Source organism: Oncorhynchus kisutch, linkage group LG6 (genome assembly GCF_002021735.2).
Source record: "Oncorhynchus kisutch isolate 150728-3 linkage group LG6, Okis_V2, whole genome shotgun sequence".
Taxonomy (NCBI): Eukaryota; Metazoa; Chordata; class Actinopteri; order Salmoniformes; family Salmonidae; genus Oncorhynchus; species Oncorhynchus kisutch.
Genome location: NC_034179.2, coordinates 67,664,609 through 67,691,012, shown reverse-complemented (window position 1 = coordinate 67,691,012; position 26,404 = coordinate 67,664,609). Strand labels below are relative to the sequence as shown.

Sequence of the window (26,404 nt, the reverse complement as noted above, 5' to 3'; positions counted from 1 at the left end):
CCAATCCTCATTTGGTAGGCCACATTCATTCAACATGTGCCATCCCTGGACTGCAGGGAATATATAACGTTGTCAGTCATCTCTTGCACTTCCATAATAACAATGATGTAATGAATGCAACTCTTGAAGAAATAATATGATCTAATGCAGCAATGTAATCATTTTCTAGAGGCAGATGATCACCATAGCTTGGAGGGGATAAGACAGGATGAAGGTCAGCTCACTACATCTGCAGCAGCCAGGAGGGAAGATTGTGTCACTAACATGGGCAGCAGGACAAAGACAAATAGGCTGTGATCATGCATGAGAAACTGGTGCTAAATACATTAGCTTCATGAGTGAAAAATTAATGTATTTAAAAGAAGAGCATGATATGAAGATACACACCCTTCATGTTGAGTTGGCTAATGTTGGATCCACTTTTCTGGGCTCTGTTATTTACTTAACAAATAAGGAACACTCAAAATGTGCATATATAAATCATAACAATTTAAATTAGAATACAGATGTAGACAGAAGTCAAAGATCAAACATCAGACATACAAATGATGCCTCTCCTGATGTTCTGCCCCGAACAAAAGAAAGACAGGATCTTATATACCCAAGATGGCACCTTATGGTGTGATCTCCTATGTCAAAACCTGCACGTGCAGCTAAAAGAACAAGTTATTCTTAACACAAGGTTTCTGAGAACCTTTCTCAGTGGCGTGCAAATCTGCTCTTGTTTCATAGAAAAACAGACACTCTCTCTCTCTCTCTCTCTCTCTCTCTCTCTCTCTCTCTCTCTCTCTCTCGCTATCACCCTCAGTCCGTTTTCACACCTTTTCTCACAGGCGGGGCTGCGGATTTTGGCAGAGAGCTAGACACAGACAGAGGCCTCAATATTCAGCTATACAAGTGAGCATAAGTACAATGGCACATAAGCAAATTAATAACAACATCATCAATGGTGGGGGTCTTTAGAAGACCCCCGTAATCAATTTTAATCTTACACTATGAAGGAGGAGAGAAAAAATTAAGCAGCTGCAGTGCCAATGTTATTCTCGAACCAGCACCAGTTCATGGTCCCAATATTGGCTAATGTTTGCTTCAATCACTTGAGCTATCTTTGTTGTGAGAAGTCCTGCGTAGCAAAAGCATCTCTGTAGGCTTGTCCATTTCTGTCGGTGTCTGCCTCAACCATGGGAACGTTTGGATCATCCTTATCTTCAGTGTGAGGATCTGGGCAGCCATGCTGTTTGAGGTAATTGTGAAGCACTGCTGTTGAAATTATGACAATGCAGCATCTTCTTGGTTGAAAGCACAATGTGTTTCTGAGAAACTGGAAAGGACTCTTCCATACACCAAACATGTGCTCCACTACACCTCTGGAGTGGATATGAGCCGGGTTGTACAGTTGTTGTTCAGGTCCTATTGCATGAAGATAGGGGATGAACAAGAAGTTGTTCTGTGCATACCCACTGTTACCAAGTATGATTCCACAATGTTGTCCTCCTTCAAGCTGAGCATACAGTTTTGGAAAATCCTTGAGTCATAAATCGTACCTTTCCAATATGCAACCATGTTGGAGAACTGCAAAGTGGGAGTGCACAAACTTTGTACATTTATTGAGAACCAGATTTACGATTCCTGTAGTCCTCAGCATCTGCTGCAGAGGGACACTTAATGGGAATATGACATCAATCTATATAGCCAATGACTCCAGGCAAGTTCCCATATTCATATAAATCTACCTTGTAGTTGGCTTGGGCTGCAGCATCAGGGAACTTGATGTAATTGTCTTTCAGTTCACATATATCATTGCAGACTTTTGTGTACTATTCTGCATACAGTCAGTTCACCTACACCACACAAATCTCCTGTTTCACGAGGAAGGTTGCAGATGCCCAAAAAACTCAAGGTGATCAGTAGGGAAGGAGGAATGGGCTTTCCCCTAAGAGAGTCAGATAAAAGCCTTGGCTTAAGCAAACAAATGATGTTAGCTGCATTTTCTTTGTACGTAAGGAAATAGTCACGGAAATTTGATTTCATCAAAATCATTCAGTGAGTTGCTCCTGTCTATAACTGTCCCTTTGTCTGGCCTTGGTGGTGCTCTTTGATCATCATTGAATTAGTCTAGGGTAATCCATTTTACTCCATTGCCAAGGTCAACATGGGGGCCAACATCCATTAATCTGAAGTTAACCCTGACTCTGGACAGGTTTAATTTAAGCCTTAACTTAAATCTAGATTTACTCTAATAGTCCTTCTGGAAATCAGATTTTTAAAATCTAGACTAGAGCAACTCTGAGGCTATTTTCAACCATGTCTGAGAAATTCCATTTCAGTTAGTCCAGTTTAAAAGTGCAATTTAGTCTAGGATTAGGCTTAATCTGTGTCCGCAAAACCACCCCATAATTATGCCAAATCATGATTAAAAAATGTGTTCACTGACAGAGAGATAGCTAATGAAACACTAGCCTCAGCAGGCAAATGTACACTGCTCAAAAAAATAAAGGGAACACTTAAACAACACAATGTAACTCCAAGTCAATCACACTTCTGTGAAATCAAACTGTCCACGTAGGAAGCAACACTGATTGACAATAAATTTCACATGCTGTTGTGCAAATGGAATAGACAACAGGTGGAAATTATAGGCAATTAGCAAGACACCCCCAATAAAGGAGTGGTTCTGCAGGTGGGGACCACAGACCACTTCTCAGTTCCTATGCTTCCTGGCTGATATTTTGGTCACTTTTGAATGCTGGCAGCGCTTTCACTCTAGTGGTAGCATGAGACGGAGTCTACAACCCACACAAGTGGCTCAGGTAGTGCAGCTCATCCAGGATGGAACATCAATGCGAGCTGTGGCAAGAAGGTTTGCTGTGTCTGTCAGCGTAGTGTCCAGAGCATGGAGGCGCTACCAGGAGACAGGCCAGTACATCAGGAGACGTGGAGGAGGCCGTAGGAGGGCAACAACCCAGCAGCAGGACCTCTACCTCCACCTTTGTGCAAGGAGGAGCAGGAGGAGCACTGCCAGAGCCCTGCAAAATTACCTCCAGCAGGCCACAAATGTGCATGTGTATGCTCAAACGGTCAGAAACAGACTCCATGAGGGTGGTATGAGGGCCCGACGTCCACAGTTGGAGGTTGTGCTTACAGCCCAACACCGTGCAGGACGTTTTTCATTTGCCAGAGAACACCAAGATTGGCAAATTCGCCACTGGCGCCCTGTGCTCTTCACAGATGAAAGCAGGTTCACACTGAGCACATGTGACAGACGTGACAGTCTGGAGACACCGTGGAGAACTTCTGCTGCCTGCAACATCCTCCAGCATGACCGGTTTGGCGGTGGGTTAGTCATGGTGTGGGGTGGCATTTCTTTGGGAGGCCGCACAGCCCTCCATGTGCTCGCCAGAGGTAGTCTGACTGCCATTAGGTACCGAGATGAGATCCTCAGACCCCTTGTGAGACCATATGCTGGTGCGGTTGGCCCTGGGTTCCTCCTAATGCAAGACAATGCTAGACCTCATGTGGCTGGAGTGTGTCAGCAGTTCCTGCAAGAGGACGGCATTGATGCTATGGACAGGCCCGCCCGTTCCCCAGACCTGAATCCAATTGAGCACATCTGAGACATCATGTCTCGCTCCATCCACAGACTGTCCAGGAGTTGGCGGATGCTTTAGTCCAGGTCTGGGAGGAGATCCCTCAGGAGACCATCCGCCACCTCATCAGGAGCATGCCCAGGCGTTGTAGGGAGGTCATACAGGCCACACACACTACCGAGCCTCATTTAGACTTGTTTTAAGGACATTACATCAAAGTTGGATCAGCCTGTAGTGTGGTTTTCCACTTTAATTTTGAGTGTGACTCCAAATCCAGACCTCCATGGGTTGATAAATTTGATTTCCATTGATAATTTTTGTGTGATTTTGTTGTCAGCACATTCAACTATGTAAAGAAAAAAGTATTTAATAAGAATATTTCATTCATTCAGATCTAGGATGTGTTATTTTAGTATTCCCTTTATTTTTTTGAGCAGTGTACATTTACAGCAGTAGCAGGTTAGTCAAACTCTAAGCATTGGCTAGCTTTCTATAAATTGGCTAATTATGGTCAACGGGATAAATCTTCATATGATCAAGACAATTCAGATTGCATGCTGCATTTTTCAAGTACACTCTACAACAGATATTTTCCCTATTTCAGTCATTGGGAGTTCATCACACACGGCCCGTTCTTTCAGGGATCCTTGGGACGTCCCTACCCAATTGAAGTTGACATTTTAAATGGTTAGGGTTAGGTTAAGGGGTTAAGATTACAGTTTAGCGTAGGGACGTCCCAAGGATGCCGGATACCACTGTCCCACCAGACACAGACAAACAGCAGCTAGTTTTCAAGTGAGGTCGTGTTTACATTTGAGATTTAAAAAGGGGGGGAAAGGGGATGCCTAGTCAGCTGTACAACTGAATGCCTTCAACTGAAATGTCTTCCGCATTTAACCCAACCCCTCTGAATCTGACTTCATCAAGAGAGGTGCTGAAATTGACTTTTTTTTATGAGAAAATGTGCATTAATTAAAGGTGCCAACACATTTTATAGTTGGCATAAGAATGTTTTACTGTAATCTGCAACTCTCCCGAGGGGGCTCGATCAACTACACGTTAGAAGAAGCCTTTAGTTAGTCAGTTAAAAACAAATCAAATGAAATGTATTTTTAAAGCTCATCTTACTTCAGCTGATGTCACAAAGTGTTGTACAGAAACCCAGCCTAAAACCCCAAACAGCAAGCAATGCAGGTGTAGAAATACCAAAAACAGAAACATCTGTTTTCAATATATTTCCTAAAATTGAATAATATACCACTGCCCATTGCTTCATCGACGAAGAACATTGCTTTATTAACTAAGATCTTCACATTTAATTTAGATATTTGCGCTATAGTTTTTATGTAGCCTAGGTTCCAGGTGTTGGTATTTTCTCCTCTGAAATACCAAGATAATTACGTAATTTTTTCCAGTAATATAGGGTGTGGCGTGATGCACGTCCTTACGTGCGGGGAGGCGCTATAAAGGGTTGTTTTCTACTTTGCAAGCTAAACAATCTCCATTTTGTGAGAGCCTTTCAGCTGACTAAAACGTCGTCCCAGTGAAACGGAAGAGTCAAAGAAAGAAAAATAAATTAAGCAGACCAGTCTATCGCTAACCAGTTATTATCCGAAAGGAAAGGAAATCTTATCGTATGTCCGCTATCCAGAACCTCCAAACTTTCGGTAAGACATTTCAACCATCTCGGCTAAAGCGGGGTCGGAAAAGTGGGGGAAGGGCTGTTGCTAACGTTAGCTAGCATTTGTAAGAATTTTGACGCCATTCCAACTAAATATCGTTTTGATTTTTATATGTTCATGAAACATCCTTGTTATTTATAGAGAACATTCCCTCTCGATTGAAAAGAAGTTATATTAATAGCTTTTTTCTTTTTTGCAAATGTTGGCCAATATCCATCAGACTTCAACTAGGCCGAAGTTCACTTCCTTTTTTTTTAGGCCCGAACGCGGATTTGTAGCCGGTATATCAAACTAGTCTATTGTGGCTACATTGATCAATGTAAAATACCGATTTGGGAGTGTAACTCGTTCTTACTGCCGGTTGTCTTTCTGGCACTAGCTATCAACAATGGACCGAGTATAAATGTAGAATTTTTGCCTTTGTCTGTATGTAATACGACCCTACCGGGAAGGCCTTTTGGGGTGTAGCGTAAACTATTTTAAGTGTAACGTAAATGGCCAGATCAAATAATGTAGCCCCGCTGAATTGTGGGCTTTTCTAACATTTCATTACGTCCTTTCGAAATTTCTGCCTGTTTTCCCGGAATGATTTTATATCTGGGCTGGGGAATTTTACTTTCTCCCATGTCACTAATCTAATGTCATTAAATATTCCGAATAAATGTAGGTTTGAGCAGATTAGCCGCCCACTCTGTGTTTTTTTTTTTTTTTTCTCCCTCTAACGTTAATCCCATATTCCATGTAATTTTCTGACAAACATCTGTGCAGGGTTTTGCTTGGGCCTGAGCCTCGTGGCTAAGACGTTACGTCACCAGTTCATCGGCCTGGATCTTTTGTTAGCTAGGTCAAACATACCACTACCATTTTAGCTATCACTTTAGGTTGCTTCCTTGTAATCTTACATGACTGATTGTTTTGAACTGTAGTGTAGTTTGTTTTAAAATGGTGTTCTCCCCACAGACCCATTTGCTGATGCAACTAAGGGTAATGACAGACTCCCATCTGGGACTGACGACTACATCCACATAAGAATCCAGCAGCGTAACGGCAGGAAGACTCTGACCACGGTCCAGGGCATAGCCATCGACTATGATAAGAAGAAGCTAGTCAAGGCCTTTAAGAAGGTATGTTATGGCAGAGTTTACACTAGGTGGTAAACAAAAAAAAGTTCCATGTCTTGTTTGACTAGTTCTGCTTTGTCAACAGAAATTTGCCTGCAATGGGACAGTGATTGAGCACCCAGAGTATGGGGAAGTGATTCAGCTGCAAGGTGACCAGCGCAAGAATATCTGCACGTTTCTGATTGAGGTAGGTTTGACTCTTGTCCCTGCTATAGCACATTGCACCCAGCTTATACTCTACACTTGTGTGTACTAAGTGGTCATCTGTCATGGCCCCTACAGATGGCTCTCATAGAAAAGCACCTGTCTGTAAATGTTCTGTGACTGGAGTTCAGAGTTCCTTTGTGTGATGTCTCTTCTGCCCTCATCCCACTTCCAGATTGGCCTGGCGAAAGAGGAGCAGCTCAAGGTCCACGGATTCTAGAAGCTCTCAGCAGCCCTCTCTCCCCTGGTTGTGATACTTCCCTCCCCTGTGCTGCAATCACCGCACCCCCTTTAAGATAATGATTACCTCTGAATTGAGACTTTTTACTACCAGTTTAACTCCCCCCTCATACGGGAGCAGTCCAGTGCAAACATGGACAAACGGCTTGACAGATGTGGGATGAGTGGTGATTTAGTTTTTTCCTTACATTTTTTAGTTTGCTGTGTGAAGGGCACAATTCCATGTAACTCTTTTTGTTTTGTACAAGTTTCAATAAAATGATCAACCGCCACCTCATGCGGAATCCTGTTGTGGTTGCGGGATTTGGGGGCGGTGGTTAGAATAGATAAGGGTGGTTCAGTTTGGGGAGAAGCACTTAACTGCAGTTCCAATGTTTTGTGGGGCTGCATACGTCCATGTTACAGCAGAGTGTTGCTGAAGTTCTGATCATCGCAGCCCCATCTACAAGGTTGTGCTTCTTCCTTTTTAAAAAGTCAGCCATGTTAGGATTGATGCTGGGCTACCAACTGAAAAGTGAGTAGGGGAGACTTGTTTATACAATTCCACATTTTATTCAATAAATATTTGAAATTGACATCTCGTTTTGAGGCACAATTATTGAATCATAGCTGGGTTTGCAATGACACAGTCCACTATGCATACAAATTGAAGGGACCATACCAAGATATGATTTGGTAAATATTGACGTGTTGCAAAAAGCCAACTGCATATTGTACAGGACTTGGTGTCTTGTAGAGAATGGGGCCGTACGTGGTGTGCCTTTGCATACTAGTGTTGATGGGTTGCCGTTTATCTCTTTGAATGTACTTGCTGGATTAGAACTTCTGCTAGATGTAAAAAGGAAAAGCAGTATGGGCTGGAAGGGAAACGCTACATGCCACAGGTTCAGCTAGTGTCTCAACTTGGGTCGGGAGAACGATCTGGCTGTTCATGCGGGCTCAGGTCTTGACTCAACATATGTAGGGGGGGCCATTTGATACATGATAAATATGGGTGCAGTGTTGAGTAGCAGTAAACTTCCAAAAAGCTGCATGTTAAACAGGATAGCCACACCGCATCACACTGACAGTGTCTCCACCCCTGCTCATTTCTTTTGTGGGAAATGCTAGTTCTGTATGGAACTACTTTTTCTCTGTGGCTGTGCAGATAGCATCAAATGAACTGATGGTATCTAACGAGGTCTACCATCTACCCAATCTGTCCTTACCTCGCACCATATGGGGAATTCCTTTGAAAGCGTACCAAGCCAGTTATTCTATTATCACTGCTTTAAATCAACCATTTAACTGCATGTTCTCAGTCCTTTGCCTTTTTTATATATTTTTTTACAATGTGAAGACCCATGGGAGACATTTTGGACCAGTTGGTTTTCTCAGATTTGTATGTGTAAAGAAAACGGTTAAGATTATGAGAATCCTAATGGTGCCGTTTGAAACACTGCACACAGCTTGGTAAATCGTCAACGCTATATTTCTGTCTTCATGTGATGCTGTTTGGACCTGTCAGCGCCAGACTGCATGACGCAGCTCAAATACGCCAAGCCAACATACTGTTATACTATGCATTCTCACTTGGGGGCACTGTAACAGCAGAGTTTCAATCTTTTGTTTTTAAAATAGACTTTAATCAATGCCAGCTTCAGTACTCGTTGTTACAAATAGTTGCTGTAATTTCAAAATTTTCCCTATCCATAATTTAAACTGCTTTGGGTTTCACATTTTCGACACTTGGTCAAATCTCAGACTCCTGGGGCTTTCCAGTGTGTTATGCTGCATTCATAACCAGGTGGGAATTCAACTGTTGGGAAGTCATAAATGCCAGTTGGATGCATTCATGTGCTTTGAACTCGAGAAATGCTAATGGCTAACAAGCTGTGTAAACCATGAACTGAAAGTACAGCTATTCACTTGTAAACAAATTATAGTGTTAAAAAACCTAATGAATTGCTTTTTATAAATGTTTTGTTGCATTTGCCGAAAATGCTGTTATGGAGGTTATTTCCTTTGTAGGTGATATCAGAGGTCAACATGCTCAGGATGATGGATGAGTTTCCCACTGGTAATTGCCAGTTGGAGGGTCGTTCAAGTAGATTTTTCCCAGTTGTATATTGTGGTAAATTGCCACTTGGTTACGAACGCAGCGTTGGGAAGGAGAGCAATTCCACAATAAGAGTGATGCTGAGACTCACTTTAAAATGTAAAACAAGCAAAAACCATTGATCCCATTGTTCCTAGGCTGTCATTGAAAATAAGAATTTGTTCTTAACTGACTTGCCTAGTTATATAAAGGTTTAAAAAAAAAAATTTAAAAGGGGGCCAACCAGATTTGCACCTGCATATCTCAGCCCAAATACCCATACCAACCAGGTTTATTCCTGTGTCTATGTCCCAATACTCTGATAAACCAGGTCTACCCTTGTGACTATTTAACAAAACTCACATAAACCAGGTTGTGCAAGAGAAACTAAACAAACCTATTGACATTCAATATTTGTTAAGTTATTACACTAATTCAGTTTATGGGTCTATACATGGCCAATTCCCCCTGAAAATATAGAAATATGTCGTTTTATAGTCAAACTCCCTGATTTAAGCATATGTAAAGGCTAATGGATAATGGCAAAATCATCTGTAAAATCATCTTGATCAAATATATCCATAACCAAACTCAACTTCAATCTACTGAAAAAAGAAATAATCCGTACTGAACTCTACTCTACTTTACTGTACTCTACTTTTAGTGTGCTCTACTGTACTGTGCTGTGCTCTACTGCAAATGTGATTTGTGACTGTTATGATTTCCCATTGTGGCCAATTCAATTGCGATCATTCTATTACTCATTTTTCAGTCACTCTGTTACAGATTTGGTTATCACTTAATAATTATATAACAAAATTGTAATCAGTTAAAACACAAATTAATTGGTAGGTCTACCTTTACTTGTTACTTCTGTGTACTTTCATAATGCTCCCTCATCAGATAGAAATGTGAAAATATATTTAAGATATGTGAAAATATATTTAAGATATGTGAGTTTTTGGTAACAGAATGACAAAACACTAGGTAATATTTCTTAAACTTACAGAAGGAAAACTCAATTTAAATATTAATATTGGCATGGGTTTTTCTTCAACATTATTCTGTTTTGATGTATTTCTAATACCCTTTAAGAGTTTTTCGAGTAGAAAAAAATACAAAAAACTTTTCCATCTTTGAAATCAAAAGCTTTTGCTTATTCCTAATATTTTGGATGGAAAAATGTTAAAAAATGTATCTATGCCTTAATTTCCCTTAAATATAGACTCTTATCTTTCATTTGACACCAAATTTGATATACTCCTATGAACTTCACATGTTGGTGCTCATGGGTCCTTTACATGGAAATTACCAGGAGGAGCAGATCTCAGTCAGAGATAGCTACACTTTGAAATGACAGTGATAGGTGAATGCTTCCATACAGCCGTTACACAGTACCCTCTTAGAAAAAAGGGTTCCAAAGGGGTACATTGGCTGTCCGCATAGGAGAAGCCTTTTTGGTTCCAGGTAGAACTTTCTGTGGAAAGGGTTCTTCATGGAATCCAAAAGGGTTCTACCTGGAACCAAAAAGAGTTCTTCAAAGGATTCTCCTATGGGGACAGCCGAAGAACCATTTGAGGTTCTAGATAGAACCTTTTTTTCTAAGAGTGTAGGTAGTGTAAAGTATAGCACAGAGAATTTTTGACCAACCTTTACTTCCTCAATTCCCAACTGGAAAGACAACACATATCTTCTAAACTTCTATGTCTAGTTGCAGGGGGTTCGTATGAATTTATAAAATGCTCCATGAATAAATTAAATATTTGTTTTGCTCCATGAAGTAATCCAGCAATGATATGCATCACTTTGGGGTGGACACCCACCTGTCTCAATCAATCAACTGTCCCTTCCCTTACATTTAATGTGACACCATGTTCTTGAAAATAACAACATTGTGGATGTCTGTGCCTCAAAACAAGCCACCCAGCTCAAGGACCAGTTTGTTTTGCTAGCTCTGGGGTTATTGACTGCTACAAGGTGTTTGTGTGAGGAATTAAGATTTTTTCTGAAAAATGCTTGACCAGGACACTTTTTGATGTGGAGAGAGGTAGCTTGTCACAGGAGAGTGACACTTACCAGTGATTTGGCAGGTTTCCTAGGGCCACTACCAGTCATAGGGTGCTTGCTGCTATGTTGAGGGCCCAGGGTCTCAACCCTCTGTTCAGAGAGTGCCACGAGTTGGGTGAGCAGGCTCGCCTCTAGCTGTAAGGGAGTGGCAGGAAGTCTGAAGGAGTGGGACTAAACTGTTGTGACAATATACACACTAACGTAGTTTGGTCAGTAACGCCAATATTCAAGCATTAAAAAACACTCACCAAGTGACTTGCTATTAGTCTTGTTTTGACACTGTAGATGTATAATCTGGTCTCGTCATCTAGTAGGGTATACTTACACTATCAAATCCAGTATATGGTCAAGATATGCACATACAGTGTATTTGCATTCTGAAGTCCTCCGGATACAGATCCTAGTTCTGATAAATGATAAATAGTTCTGCTAAATGACATTAAGCGTGAAAGGCTGGCTGGGTTTCGAGCTGGGAAGGTAGTAGCAGTCCCAGCAGATTTTCATCTTGGTATTATCAGTGTTCGGCACACTACACAGCCATGGCCGCTGGGTTCAAACCAAAGGTAATTGGCTTGAAAAAGATAAAGCCATCTGATATTTAATTGTCAAGGATAAAAATGTGTCCTTTTAAGTGGCTTACGCCTGTGATCTCTGCTGTGTGATCCAGAGTGTGTCTGATTTACTTTGAGCTGTGTATCATCTATCTAATACATGCTCTGCAAGAACGCATAAATAGTGTAGATTCTACTGTATTAAGAATACAAATACACCTTGTTTACACTAATGTCATCATTACGATGATACTGCTGATGAGGATGCATTGTTGATGATGATGATGATGTTGATAACCCAATGGTGCAGCGGCTTCAGATAAGTTAACTCTCTGGTCAACAGGGTTGGGGCGAAAAACAGATGCTTCTCACCAGCTCTGCTCAGCTCCCATCCTTCACGTCTCATGATGATATATAGGGATGGGAAAAGATCTTCTATCTGCAGCTTTTGCCAGGCAAAGACAAAAGGGAGAGAGTGTGAGAAACGCCAGAGGAGTCCAGGGACACAGAGATCAGAGTGGTTGTACTCTTTCATGTCTTGCCTTATTTTCCCCTCCGAGTTCATTTGATTCCTTTCTCAAAGAAAAAGCATTTGGCATCTTATGCATGATCTTGTCAACACAATAAAGCTGTTCCTCTGTTGGGAATATTGTGGCCTGGCCAAACTGCCAGCCACATTCAGAATTCCCTAACATCACCGTGCAAAGCCTCTTAGTGCCATGGCAACACAAGAGACTGTGATTTGGACTGAGTTCGATATGTGGATGTGCTTTGTAGCCATTCCGTTGATGAATGGGATCATCTCCTGAAAGGTCTTACAAAGTTGTGTAACATTCTCTGTTGCTGGCTGAGTGCTTGAGTCAAAAAGTCTATGCTGGCTATTTTAACTTGATTGTTTTGCGAAGGAAGCACAGATGGGCTGACAGACAGCTACATACATGTAAGTGCATGCACATAAATACTTCCATGAGTATTAACAACTAGGCTGAACTGAACTGAGGTTGGGACAGAACAGGAGTTTGTTCCATTTGTTTCAGGGAACGCCAGACCAGGGTTGATGAGTCCAGACAGGGCTCCACATGTAGCCCTCCTCAGAGATTCCTAATAAAATCCCCAAGGTAAGTTAGGCCTGATTCCTTTGCCCTCCCCTCCCTCTATCCGCTCCACTAGCCCTACTCCCTGGGGGACAAGTGACAGCAACACCTGGGTTTTGATGGGTGCAAGGTAGTGCCAGAAAAAAGGGTTGAAGGGCATCAAATATATTTTACATTTATTTTATTTCACCTTTATTTAACCAGGTAGGCTAGTTGAGAACAAGTTCTCATTTACAACTGTGACCTGGCCAAGATAAAGCAAAGCAGTGTGACACAAACAACAACACAAAGTTACACATGGAATAACAAACATACAGTCAATAATACAATAGAAAAAGTCTATATACAGTGTGTGCAAATTAGGTAGGATAAGGGAGGTAAGGCAATGAATAGGCCATAGAGGCAAAAAAAATACAATATAGCAATTAAACACTGGAGTGATGAATGTGCAAAAGATGAGTGTGCAAGTAGAGATACTGGGATGCAAAGGAGCAAAATAAATCAAATAAATAACAATATGGGGATGAGGTAGTTGGATGGGCTGTTTACAGATGGGCTATAGTGGGGCAAAAAAGTATTTAGTCAGCCACCAATTGTGCAAGTTCTCCCACTTAAAAAGATGAGAGAGGCCTGTACTTTTCATCATAGGTACACTTCAACTATGACAGACAAAATGAGAAGAAAAAAATCCAGAAAATCACATTGTAGGATTTTTTATGAATTTATTTGCAAATTATGGTGGAAAATAAATTACAGGCCTCTCTCATCTTTTTAAGTGGGAGAACTTGCACAATTGGTGGCTGACTAAATACTTTTTTGCCCCACTGTATGTACAGGTGCAGTGATCTGTGAGCTGCTCTGACAGCTGGTGCTTAAAGCTAGTGAGGGAGATATGAGTCTCCAGCTTCAGTGATTTTTGCAGTTCGTTCCAGTCATTGGCAGCAGAGAACTGGAAGGAAAGCCGGCTGAAGGAGGAATTGGCTTTGGGGGTGACCAGTGAAATATACCTGCTGGAGCGCGTGCTTCGGGTGGGTGCTGCTATGGTGACCAGTGAGCTGAGATAAGGCAGGGCTTTACCTAGCAAAGACTTATAGATGACCTGGAGCCAGTGGGTTTGGCAACGAATATGAAGCGAGGGCCTGCGAATGAGAGCATACAGGTCGCAGTGGTGGGTGGTATATGGGGCTTTGGTGACAAAATGGATGGCACTGTGATAGACTTCATCCAATTTGCTGAGTAGAGTGTTGGAGGCTATTTTGTAAATGACATCGCCGAAGTCGAGGATCGGTAGGATAGTCAGTTTTACGAGGGTATGTTTGGCAGCATGAGTGAAGGATGCTGTGTTGCAAAATAGGAAGCCGATTCTATATTTAATTTTGGATTGGAGATGCTTAATGTGAGTCTGGAAGGAGTGTTTACAGTCTAACCAGACACCTGGGTATTTGTAGTTGTCTACATATTCTAAGTCAGAACCATACAGAGTAGTAATGCTGGACAGGCGGGCAGGTGTGGGAAGAGATCAGTTGAAGAGCATGCATTTAGTTTTACTTGCATTTAAGAGCAGTTGGAGGCCACGTAAGGAGAGTTGTATGGCATTGAAGCTCGTCCGGAGGTTAGTTAACACAGTGTCGTGTCTTTACTATCATTAAATTGAAGACATAGTTTTATCAAAGATTCTCTGTAATTAGTATTACGCGATCAACTGATTAATCATGTAACTGCAATTAACTAGGAAGTCAGGGCACCAAGGAAAAATATTCAGATTACAAGGTTATCCTAAAATAACTGTTCAGATATTTTATCTGATCAATTAGTCTTCAAATTAATGAATTATTTACTTTACCTTACGTTAGTCTCATTCCAAACGTCGTAAATTGTTGGTTATCTGCACGAACCCAGTCTTCACTATGAGTCATCCATACATCAATTCATCATTTATTTATTACTAACGAAGTAATTCACAGAAATGCATAAACAAACAAACAAGGTAAATGTGGTTACAAGAAATGATAGGGGAATGTGCCATAGTGGGCTAAACCGGCATTGCGGCTTGTTGGACAAAAGGGGAAGTGGGGGTCGATTAAGAAGTCAATACAGAGTGATGATAATTATAACAATTGAAATCAAATCCAATCAAATCAAATTGATTTATATAGCCCTTCGTAAATCAGCTGATATCTCAAAGTGCTGTACAGAAACCCAGCCTAAAACCCCAAACAGCAAGCAATGCAGGTGTAGAAGCACGGTGGCTAGGAAAAACTCCCTAGAAAGGCCAAAACCTAGGAAGAAACCTAGAGAGGAACCAGGCTATGTGGGGTGGCCAGTCCTCTTCTGGCTGTGCCGGGTGGAGATTATAACAGAACATGGCCAAGATGTGCAAATGTTCATAAATGACCAGCATGGTCGAATAATAATAAGGCAGAACAGTTGAAACTGGAGCAGCAGCACGGCCAGGTGGACTGGGGACAGCAAGGAGTCATCATGTCAGGTAGTCCTGAGGCATGGTCCTAGGGCTCAGGTCCTCCGAGAGAGAGAAAGAGAGAAAGAGAGAATTAGAGAGAGCACACTTAAATGCTAATCCTTTGCACATGAACGCTCACTCATTCCGGAACAATTACAATCAATATATATATTTACGCTCAGTGTGTCATCTGGATAGCTGGTGAAAAGTTGTTTCTTTTGTAGAATTGTCCGTCTCTCTCCCTCTCTCTCTTTGTCGTGGTTATAGTGGATAGTTCAGAGTGACATTCATTTTTTTCGTTATAGGATGGATGTTTCGGCGGTTGTCGTTCTTCGCGTTCAATGATACCGAATTCCTAGCTGCAGACTAGTAATTAATGTCAAAGACTTGTTCTTATTCTGTCGGTATCGATAGTCTAAGAGTTTAACCACGTGGTATGGTTAAAATATTCAGCAATGGTCTACAACCTTTGTCCTCTCCTAATGGAGAAAAACATGGTAGGGTGATAATTTCCCAAAGTTGGGTTTTATTCGGAATTGAAGAGAAGGGGCTGTCCCAGGATGCCTGACCCTAACTGGGCTCAGGGGCGGTCCTCTGATTCAGTTCAAATCAAAAGGGAATTGTTTTTCCTTTATTAAATAGTCCAAAATCATATTACACAATTTTACAAACAGTATCATACTCACTCATTCATCTTATACAACAATTAGATGTAAACCTTATATCTGAGGCTATTATATAAACAGCGTTATGGTAATATGGCCACACCGTCTCCCATGAGCTTCCCCAAGTTGTAACAAATGGACCAGTTCGTAGCTGGATTCTTGACCGATCTTTTATACTTTCTCCGGAACATGAAATGTGTTCGTACCTCAAGTTCTGTGAGGTGGAAGAAATTCCTTTGTGCTCTATGAAAATTTATTCTGCCTCTTATACTATGTGGCCATGTGGCAGGGTCTTCTCAGGAATTTACAACCTCTCTCTGACCACAGCAGCCTAGCTGAAGGAGGCAAGGGGGAGGCAGGGAGAGGGGGTTGGGGCTTGCTATACCCAAAGAGGGCAACGTCATGACAACAGTTTCCAAAGACGGGCCAGAAGTATACAGAATGGTGTCGTCTGCGTAGAGGTAGATCAGAGAATCACCAGCAGCAAGAGCGACATCATTGATGTATAACAGAGAAAAGAGTCGGCCCGAGGATTGAACCCTGTGTCATCCCCATAGAGACTGCCAGAGGTCCGGACAACAGGCCCTCCAATTTGACACACTGAACTCTGTCTGAGAAGTAGTTGATGAACCAAGCGAGGCAATCAATTGAGAAACCAAGGCTGTTGAGCCTGTCAAGAATGTGGTGATTGACAAAGTTGAAAGCCTTGGCAAGGTCGATGAATACAGCTGCACAGTATTGTCTCTTATTGATGGCGGTTATGATATCGTTTAGGACCTTGAGCATGGCTGAGGTGCACCCATGACCAGCTCGGAAACCAGATTGCATAGCGGAGAAGGTACGGTGGGATTCAAAATGGTCAGTGATCTGTTTGTTAACTTGGCTTTCAAAGACCTTAGAAAGGCAGGGCAGGATGGATATAGGTCTGTATCCGTTTGGGTCTAGAGTGTCTCCCCCTTTGAAGTGGAGGATGACCACGGCAGCTTTCCAATCTTTGGGGATCTCAGACGATTCGAAAAAGAGGTTGAACAGGCTAGTAATTGGGGTTGCAACAATTTTGGTGGATAATTTTAGAAATAGAGGGTCCAGATTGTCTAGCCCAGCTAATTTGTAGGGGTCCAGATTTTGCAGCTCTTTCAGAACATCAGCTATCTGGATTTGGATGAAGGAGAAATGGTGGAGGCTTTGGCAAGTTGCTGTGGGGGGCGCAGGGCTGTTGACCGGGGTAGGGGTAGCCAGGTGGAAAGCATGGCCAGCCGTAGAAAAATGCTTGTTGAAATTCTCAATTATCGCAGATTTATTGGTGGTGACAGTGTTTCCTAACCTCAGTGCAGGGAGCAGCTGGGAGGAGGTGCTCTTATTCTCCATGGACTTTACAGTGTCACAGAACCCAGAAATATACTCCCCTGGGGTGGGATTTGAAAAGGACTGGATTTTTCCCGGACAGTGAGAGAAACACATTCAGTCCATTTGTAAATTCACACGCAGGACATGGTTTGTGCTAGTGCCTGTGCTTTTTTTCTGGAGGCCAGCGAGGGCTAATTCCAGGACAGTTCCAAGCTGACAGCTTCATGGAGTGCAAATACGCCTCCAGAGTTTTTACAGTTTTACAGCTTTCCTGGGTTTTTGACCCATTAATACATTGGCACGGTCATGTATCACCTTGCAGTGGAATGCTGGCGAGACAGAATGATGGATTTTTACATACCTCATTAATTGGTTCTAATGGAACGCAATCACAACAACAGTGATATGACTCACAACTCACCTCTGACACGCAGGGAAAACGACTGTTGTGGGACATATTGTGGTAGAGATTAGGGTACAGCTGAAATCTCTTCAACAGGGATGGATCTGTTGCAATAGCTGTATTTCAAAGTTGAAGTCATAAAGGTAAGGGGACTTTAGTGTCACCATTAAAGTTACAGCAGAACGTGTGGTGTCACTAAAGAGGTATTAATTCAAATCGATGGAGGCCAAATTGAGATTATGCTACTTGTTTGAACAGTATGCTAGACTGAAAATGGCATGTTAAAATCATAAGTGGCCATTCTGCGATATAATCTTACAAAAAAGCACTTATCGAGCCATGTCTTAGAACAAATTACTACAATTTAAGGTCAAATTAAATATCTCAGAAGGAAATGATGGGAATGATTTATTATGGGCTGAAGTGGATGAGGTAATTGACTAAGAGGGATTATGAAGAAACCTCACATTTTGTCTTGCAGCAGCTTCCTCAACATAGAGATAACAATGCAGATAATGAGGGATTCAGAAACCAAGCGATTAAAATGTGTCCTAAACCAACAAAGTACAAACACAGTGGCGACAGTGTCTTTGATTGGAGAGTTGACCTTATTGTTCGGTTGCTGTGTCTTCGGCCAAAATGATGGTCATCCTTGGCCTCCTTTTTAAAGTGTTGCCGAGATAACAAAGTGAGAGCTTCAATATCGCTATCTATGTAGCAGAACGACTTGTTTTGTGACAGAACAATTTGTCTGGGAGGTTTTTCTTTCCTGTGTGTTAAATACAGTATATCTAAGTGTTTCACCATTAGACCTTAACAATAAGGCTTGCTCACTGCAACAGCGTAAATTGGTAGACCATTGCTAATCTGGGTTGAAAGGTTTTTTTTGATAGAAAGTATAATATTATTTAACTCCTCTCTATCTCTTTCTGAAGCAGTTATTAGCCTAAATCTGCTCTGTATGGTGTCTCTTGCCATATTCATCTATGTCTATTAGTTAGGATTATGGTCTGCAAGAACTTTGCACTTAGAGGTCAATTGCCACAAACTATGCTTTATTGAAATACTGTGTTCTATAACTGCTTCTACAAGAGAGAAGGATACACATACTAATTTCCAAGAGACCATAACAGCACAACAGCATAGCAGACCATAAGAAAATGTGAAACAAATGCACAGGATAGAAAAACACCCATTGTCATACTTTGAATAAAACAACAAGCTCCATTAGAAAGGAACAAATAAAACACTCACAGCCTCATCTGATCCACACACACACACACACACACACACACACACACACACACACACACACACACACACACACACACACACACACACACACACACACACACACACACACACACACACACACACACACACACACACACACACACACACACACACACACACACACACACACACACAGCCCAAACCCCCTGCAGCCAATGAGCTGTTTGAGCTGGAACAAGATAAAGCCCACCGAGGCGGGCCACTTCTCTGACCCACAAAGGAGCTGCAAGCACCAGGTCTGGAGAGGACCCAGGCTACCTGCTACTTTCTCTCTCTCATATAACAGACTACACATCAGCATCCCCTGCATAAGCCAGGAGTGTTTAGGGAGTGGTAGTGGTTTCCATACTAATCTTTTTCTTGGTTAAATTAGATTTTAGAGATGCAAGGTTAGGAGGATGTAATGCCACATGGAATGGCAATGGAGTTGTCCCTGCATTTTACATCAGTCTAGTGCAGCAGCAACTTTAGCTGTCTATTTGGAGCAAGACGCTTCCCAGCTAACAACAAATGTTCCCACAACTTTAGAGAACGTTCTCTTAAGAGTCTCATTAGGTTATTTTTAACTAACATTAATGAACGTTAAGGAATCTTCCCGTGATGTGCAATGAACATTTCCAAGAGACAATTCCCTTAATAAAACGGGAAATCTAATTAGCATCATAAAAAAATCCCCATCAAAATCCGTCTGTTTAAGCTAGAGATATCTGGGTTTTTTTGCATGGGGCTTCATCTCAATCCACCACATCCGCTGATATCGCCCTTCTGCATCTGCAGAGCTAGAGAGGTGTTTGTCAGACCATGAGACATCCCAAAAATGGATCTTCTCACAAAAATGTCTGTAGCATCACAAACACTGTTTTGCTCTTGGACGGCCACAAGCCTCACAAGACGCATCTGAAGTTGGTACCGCCTCTTCTGCCAACGTCCATCTGTGGCGTCCGAACAGTTTAGGATACAAACTAATATGACCCCTCTGTGGACAGCTGAGACTCTCACAAACACGATGGTGTTCTCTGTTTTGTTCACAAGACTTGTCTGAAGGACCCCGGTACTAGTTCAAATAATATATGGATGTATTTATGGAGATAGTTTGGTACCTAAAATAAGGGGGAAAATACATGAAATAAATAAAATAAAAATAGTTATACTTTCTTATATCTCTCAGATATAGGACAGACACTTCAGAACAAACTTATTTTCGATATTTTTGGGGGACTATCCATGTAGTCGTTCCATGTAGTGAATCTGTTATTCAATGAGTTTCTATTGGTTAATATCAGTAATAGCAAATTCAATGTTTCATCCAATCATTTTTTTCCATATTGTTTTTTGATACCTTAAAAGGGGTCTTAAAATTAAAAATCAAATAGCTAAATGATCCCCCCCTCCAATCTTCCCGCTACACCACCATGACAGTGTCAGGTATCTCTTAATCTGACTATTCTCATCATTGATTTGATTGACTTATTTAATCAATTTAAGAGTTGTCTGTATAGTTGTCTAATGTTAGTGGGGCATGTTAACCTGTTTTAATGATACTCCTGAATCACTATGACAAATAAAATCGTTTTTTTCTTGAGTGTACTTTTAACAGAACCAAGATTTATTTCAAAGTGCATTCACCCTATTGCTTACACCTATCACGTTGTTTCAGATCTACATATGTGAGAGGAGGGGTTAGGGTTTCTTCTGGACAGGGCCTAACTATACTGGGCCAATAAGCACATGTTCTAGAAACATCACTTATTGGGACAGTGGTTAGGGCGTTCGTCATTTGTGCTGGTGGCCTGGTTATGAGATCCTAGTCTAGGGCCTAACCTAGACTCACGTTCTTAGCAATATATGTTCGTCAGTTACAACACACCTATCTGATCTAACAAAACATTTAAATGAGTTCCCAGCTGGGTGACTGTATGGCAAGAACCTAGTCTGCAAATGCACCATTTTAGCTTGTTCACAAAGCCTTATGCTAGCATAATAATTATGGAGGGGGGGGGGGGGGGGATTTATCTTCTATTTGTGCTCGTATTAATTAAACAATAGAGAAACTGGGAATTCTTGATGCAGCAAAGGGACTCTTCTGCACAGTTTAAACCTACAAAGCAGTGGCAGTGTCGCTGTTGTCGTGCCATCCGGGTCTCCGTGGACACTGCGAGAGTCACTCATGCATCACCCTTTTTTGTTATTTCCATTTAATCCCAATTAATTCGCCTCTCTTTGAATACATTTTTCAATGAGAGACAGCAATTCCCAGGGAACAGCAGCAGCCTCTATCTCATGAAACAGAACTAATGTATAGGAGGAGGCGTGGGGGACATTGTATGTGTGTATAACTGGAAATTTCAGACATCACATCACGCAACAAAGCAACCATTATTCAGGATCACTTGTATAATATAAAGCAAAGATAATTTGTGTTAATCTGAAGAGTTACCATCCCTTGGCCTACACCAGTATAAATATTTAGTGAATGTATTGTACTTAAATACGTTCTTGGATTTTATATATATATATATATTTTTAGGGGGTGGGGGGGGGGGGGGTTATTCTCTGTCCATTTGTCTCAATAATAATGTTGGATATCTTCCTCTCATCCTCTTCCTCTTCCTCTTCCTCTCTCTCTCTCACTCATTCACCCTCTCTCTTTCTCTCTTTCTCTCTCCTTATTTATCTCTTGCTGTTTAGCTTTATTGTGCTTATAAGCAGTATGCTCTGAGTCACTGTTACAGTTTAGGTGATAGACAACCACTGATTGGCCAGCAATGAGTCACTAGTACCATCCAGGTGTGGATTGGGTGGGCACAGTTCCTAGAGGCTTGCCAAGCAATGTGGCCAGCATTTAAATATTGGAGCTGTCATGCAGGAAGTGGGATGTAATATGACAGGCAGCTTGGAGGCATCCCTCAAAATTGACATAAATGTGGGTGGGGCTTGGGTTGATAGTGGGCTGGGCTAGCCTCAAGGCGGTAGGGCCTAACATGAATATACAGTATCATTAGAACTGTCATAATGTATCTGTAATAAAATTTAAAAAAGTTAGTCTCTCTTAATAAAAACATGTTCTCAGCTAATGACTAATATAGCCATAATAACATTATTTCACCCCTCTAATGTGGTTTACATGTGAGCCTAGAGTTAACATTGAATTTCCACCCATGATTCTCAAATACATTTTGAATGACTATCGTCAGGTCAAGTATCAATAATCCTTTTCTTTTTTGACAACTTCTGCTCGCTTCACGGAAGTGTTTCCAATCTTAAATGGTCGAACAAGGCCTCATCTGATTGGTGGATGGGGGGTTTCCGCTCTCTGACAGGATGCTAATTTTGAATAATAGATATGCGTGAGCAAGTGCCAAGCTGCATTTGAATCAATTATTCAAACTGCCTCCATGCTCTCCTCCTCCTTCTCCTCCTCTCGCCCTCCCTTCCTTCTCCTCTTCTTCTCACCCTCCTCCCCTGCCAGCTCTATTATGCCCGCCACTTTATTTATTTCATTCTCAACACGTTTGTCGCTTCTGCATGAGCGATATCAGGGACACGGCCCTGTGGAAGAATTTGAATATGAGCTTTCTTATCGAACGATGAGGGAGCCTGTCATTATTTTTCTCCTTTTCTCCTCGTCTCGCTTATCTTGGACTCCCACACGCCGAACTGTGTGGACGTGCACTCTCTCCGAGACAAGCTCGCACTGACTCTTCTGTTTCACACTCACTCTCTCCCTCTCTCTCTGTCTCTCCTTCTCTTTCTCTCTCTCAACCTCTCACTCCCATTCTCTCTTCCTTCTCTCTGTTTGCTTGTCCTCCATCCCTCTTTTTTCTCTCTCTCTCCCCATTGTAAACTTTCTCTTGATATGTATCCATCTGTTTATCCCTTGTTCACTATCAGTTTTGGCCCCGTATCTCCGTGTCCATCCCCATGTTCCAATTATATTTCTCTTGCTCATTTTGTAGCTATATCTCTGCCTGTGACATCCCCTGTGCCTCCCAATATGACTGTGTAGTGTCACCATGTGAGTGATGTTACAGTAAGTCCCGGTGAATTTTCCCTATAGGTCCTATAAAGCTTTTTCCAACAGCTTTCACTTAGCTGTACACAGACACATTTGCATTAATAATCAAACCAGCTGCAGTAATAAAAAGGTGACTAATGGGAATTATCTGTCAGAAGTTTCACTCTACATGAGGCTGATCCAGTGATTTCATGATGGGAGCCATCCCTTCCCTGTGAAATGTATTAGATCATATTGAAAACTGCTCAAATCCATCAGAAGCCTCCTTTTACAGGTATTTCATTACACTATTGTGACCAATCGTTTCTATCTTGAATCAAGAGATGCTACATAGTTTCAGTGATGCCCTTGATATTACATTTTTTCAATACCTCTTGCTTAACACGCCATCAGTGTTTGTTCACAATGCTCAAACCTTTGGTTGAAAAATAAATATATTGATGGAGTCTGAATGACTTCAGAAATCCAAGTTTAAAAACTTAGTAAGCCTTACATGTCAAAGTGAAATTAAAATTGTTTGACGGTCCTGCAATAGGAGGTTAAAGGAGATAGATGAATAGATAGACAGAGTTTTAGAATGGAGAAGTAAAAGGAGAGACTTTACCCTTGTAGCTCTCTCTCTCTCTCTCTCTCTCTCTCTCTCTCTCTCTCTCTCTCTCTCTCACACACACACACACACACACACACACACACACACACACACACACACACACAGGGCCGAAGGCAATAACAGGGCTTTATGATCCGTGAAAGAGGCCTTATCACCAGGTGAGTTATCACCCCCAGGACTAGGCCCTGTCCTGGAAGACGCCCCTCCCCCTTCACTCCCTGTCCTTCCCAGTGTCCCCAACCTGCTGAACAGCCTGAAAAACAGACCCAGGTTAGGGGTCACCTCCATGTGTAATGCCTGCCAAGGTGCACTGTTATTGGGCTCTGGTTGACAAATGACAACCCTAAGTCTCGTTGGAGCCTGGATGACTGAGTCAAATCTTCCCACTGGTTTAATTTCAGATTGTTAAATGTTATGGAAGACACTGTTCACTTCACCTGTCCTACGTGTCATTGCATACAGCTAGTGTGGCATTAAAGGAGAATCATAGATAGTTTTATTTAATAAATGTAATGAACAAGAACAATAACGATTGCATGGGCAGAGATGAGTAGTATTTCTGTTACATATATTTGAAATAAGTATTTCAATTACTTTGAGTATTTCCTCATTTGTATTTCACTGGCCTGAACTACAATCCAATGTATTTTGCAACAAGATACTTTTGAGACCGGTAATATGTTAAAAAAATATATATATATATATATATATATATATATATATATATAATAAATACAAAAATTGTGTATCAGATGTCTGATGGCAGTATGGTGTGTTAAGAGTGTCTGGTAAATGACCAAAATGTAAATGTTAAAATTAACACTTGCAAAGCATGGGCATTATTGTAATGAGCCCTACCCACGAAACAAGGCCAATAATAATACCCAGTGTGCTTTGCAATTGTTAATTTTTACATAAACATTCCCATTTTGGTCTTTTAGCATACACTCTTATCCAGAGCAACTTACAGTCAGTTCAACTAAGGTAGATAAACAACCACATATCACAATCATAATAAGTAAAACATTTTTTTGTTCCTGTTACTGAGAATGTTGTTGTAGTGAAGGATTGTACTTGCAAACAAATGACTGTATTTTGATTAAATACACTACTGATGGGGGAGGGGGGCAATCAATTCACAATCAATTCAATCAATTCGCAATCAATTCACATCAATTCACATATGGAGTCTAGGGCACAGCTGGGAGCTGAGGGGGGGTCAATAACAGGTGGCAACAGTGACTTATTTCTGGAGAGATTCATTTTTAAAATTAGAAGCTGGAACTGTTTGGGCATAGACCTGGAAAGAATGACAGAACTTTGCAGGCTATCTCTGCAGTAGATTGCAACTCCTACCCCATTGGCAGTTCTATATTTGTTTATATACTTTGTTTTTATTGTAGGAACACAAAGAAAGTACAAATAAAGTCAAATAAAAGAACAAAAAAAAAAGATCTGGCAGTTACAGTGCACTTCATACCTTCATCATCATATCATCATATTAGTTACATTGACATCTTTGAATTAGACCTTTTCCAAGTATGAAACTCATTTTTCCCAGTATTCTTGACCAATAGAGAAAAGTACCTCTTGAAGGTCCTACTGGCAGCCAGTAAAAAGGCTATCACTAGGAAATGGCTACAAAAAGATCCTCCCACAGTGACACAATAGATCGACATTGTAGAAGAAATACACCACATGGAGCGTATGACCTTTGCTTTAAGAACTCACCAGGAGAGAGGGTAAGTTATCAGGTATTTCACCCATGTACAAAGAAATGAATGTTTTTTCTATGTCAAATCCCATTATTTTTCCAATGTTAGATCTTATTTCTCCCCAGTAAGGTTCGATTGCGGGGCAAGTCCAAAAGATATGAGAGTGATCCGCCCTCAATAGACCGCATTCTCTCCAACAAAGGTGTAGTGAGCCAGTCTGTTTTGATGTCAGTTTAGGTGTTATGAAGAAACGTATAACATTCTTCCAACAGAATTCTCTCCATGACCTTGAGTTGGTGGAGCTTTGTTGAGTCTCTAATATGTTCAACCATGTTTCATCAGTTATTTCAATGTTAAGTTCCTCCCATTTCTTTTTAATATAGTTTGTAGAATGTTTCTTTGAGGATTGAATACCCAAGTAGAGATTTTAAATCGTTTTTTTGTTACTCCCCAAGTTGTATGCGTTAGTGAATACTTGGATTAATTTTGAAGGTGCTCGAGGGTCAGTCACTTTTATCTCCCTTAAGAAATAGTGTCGAACTTGTAGGTATCTGTAAAAATCTTGTTTATCCAAGCCATGTTTTTTACTTAGGTCCTGGAAGTTATCTAGGTTCCCATTCCTTATCATTGTACTGAATGATGTGATGCCTTTCTGCGTCCATTGTTTAAACCTGCTGTCCTGAGTTGCAGGGATGAAGCTGGGGTAGTATGCGGGCCAACTCAGCAGTTTGATCTCTCTGTCTAAATTATTTTGCTTAACTACCCTAAACCATGTCTTCAGAGAGAAATGAATCCACTGATTTTGTCTATTTTATATTTCTTTTACCATGTCCTTATTTCCCAAAACTGACTATGGGTATCTCTGTCAAAGTAGTCTTGATGTCTTTCCATTTGGATTCGTATTCTGAATTGCACCAACAGACCAGAGGTCTCAATTGGGCTGACACATAATAATCTTTTAGGTTTGGTAAGGCCATACCCCCACAGTGTTTTGGTAACTGTAATGTTGTATATCTAGTTCTTGGTCTCTTACTGTTCCAGATAAACCTTGATATCCGTTTATCCCATTCCCTAAACTGTTTAGGCAGAATTTCTATGGGCAGTGATTGGAACAAATACAGTAACCTTGGCAGGATGTTCATTTTGATTGTTTCAATTCTACTACTAAGATCTAAGGGAAGTGAATTCCACCTTTCTAGGTCATCATATATTTTCTTGTTAATGTGATCGTAATTCATGCAATAAAGTTTGGGTGTATCTTTTGGTAAATTT

At 41.2% G+C, this 26,404-nt stretch overlaps 1 protein-coding gene across 1 annotated transcript; it reads left to right on the top strand.

Annotated features, from left to right (window-relative positions):
* The first annotated feature begins 5,034 nt into the window (after positions 1-5,034).
* LOC109893262 (eukaryotic translation initiation factor 1) lies at positions 5,035-7,409 on the top strand. The gene is made up of 4 exons (XM_020486395.2): positions 5,035-5,254; positions 6,230-6,393; positions 6,476-6,577; positions 6,770-7,409. The coding sequence occupies exons 1-4, from the start codon at positions 5,224-5,226 to the stop codon at positions 6,812-6,814; spliced, it is 342 nt and encodes a 113-aa protein (XP_020341984.1). The 5' UTR covers positions 5,035-5,223; the 3' UTR covers positions 6,815-7,409.
* Positions 7,410-26,404: the final 18,995 nt, after the last annotated feature.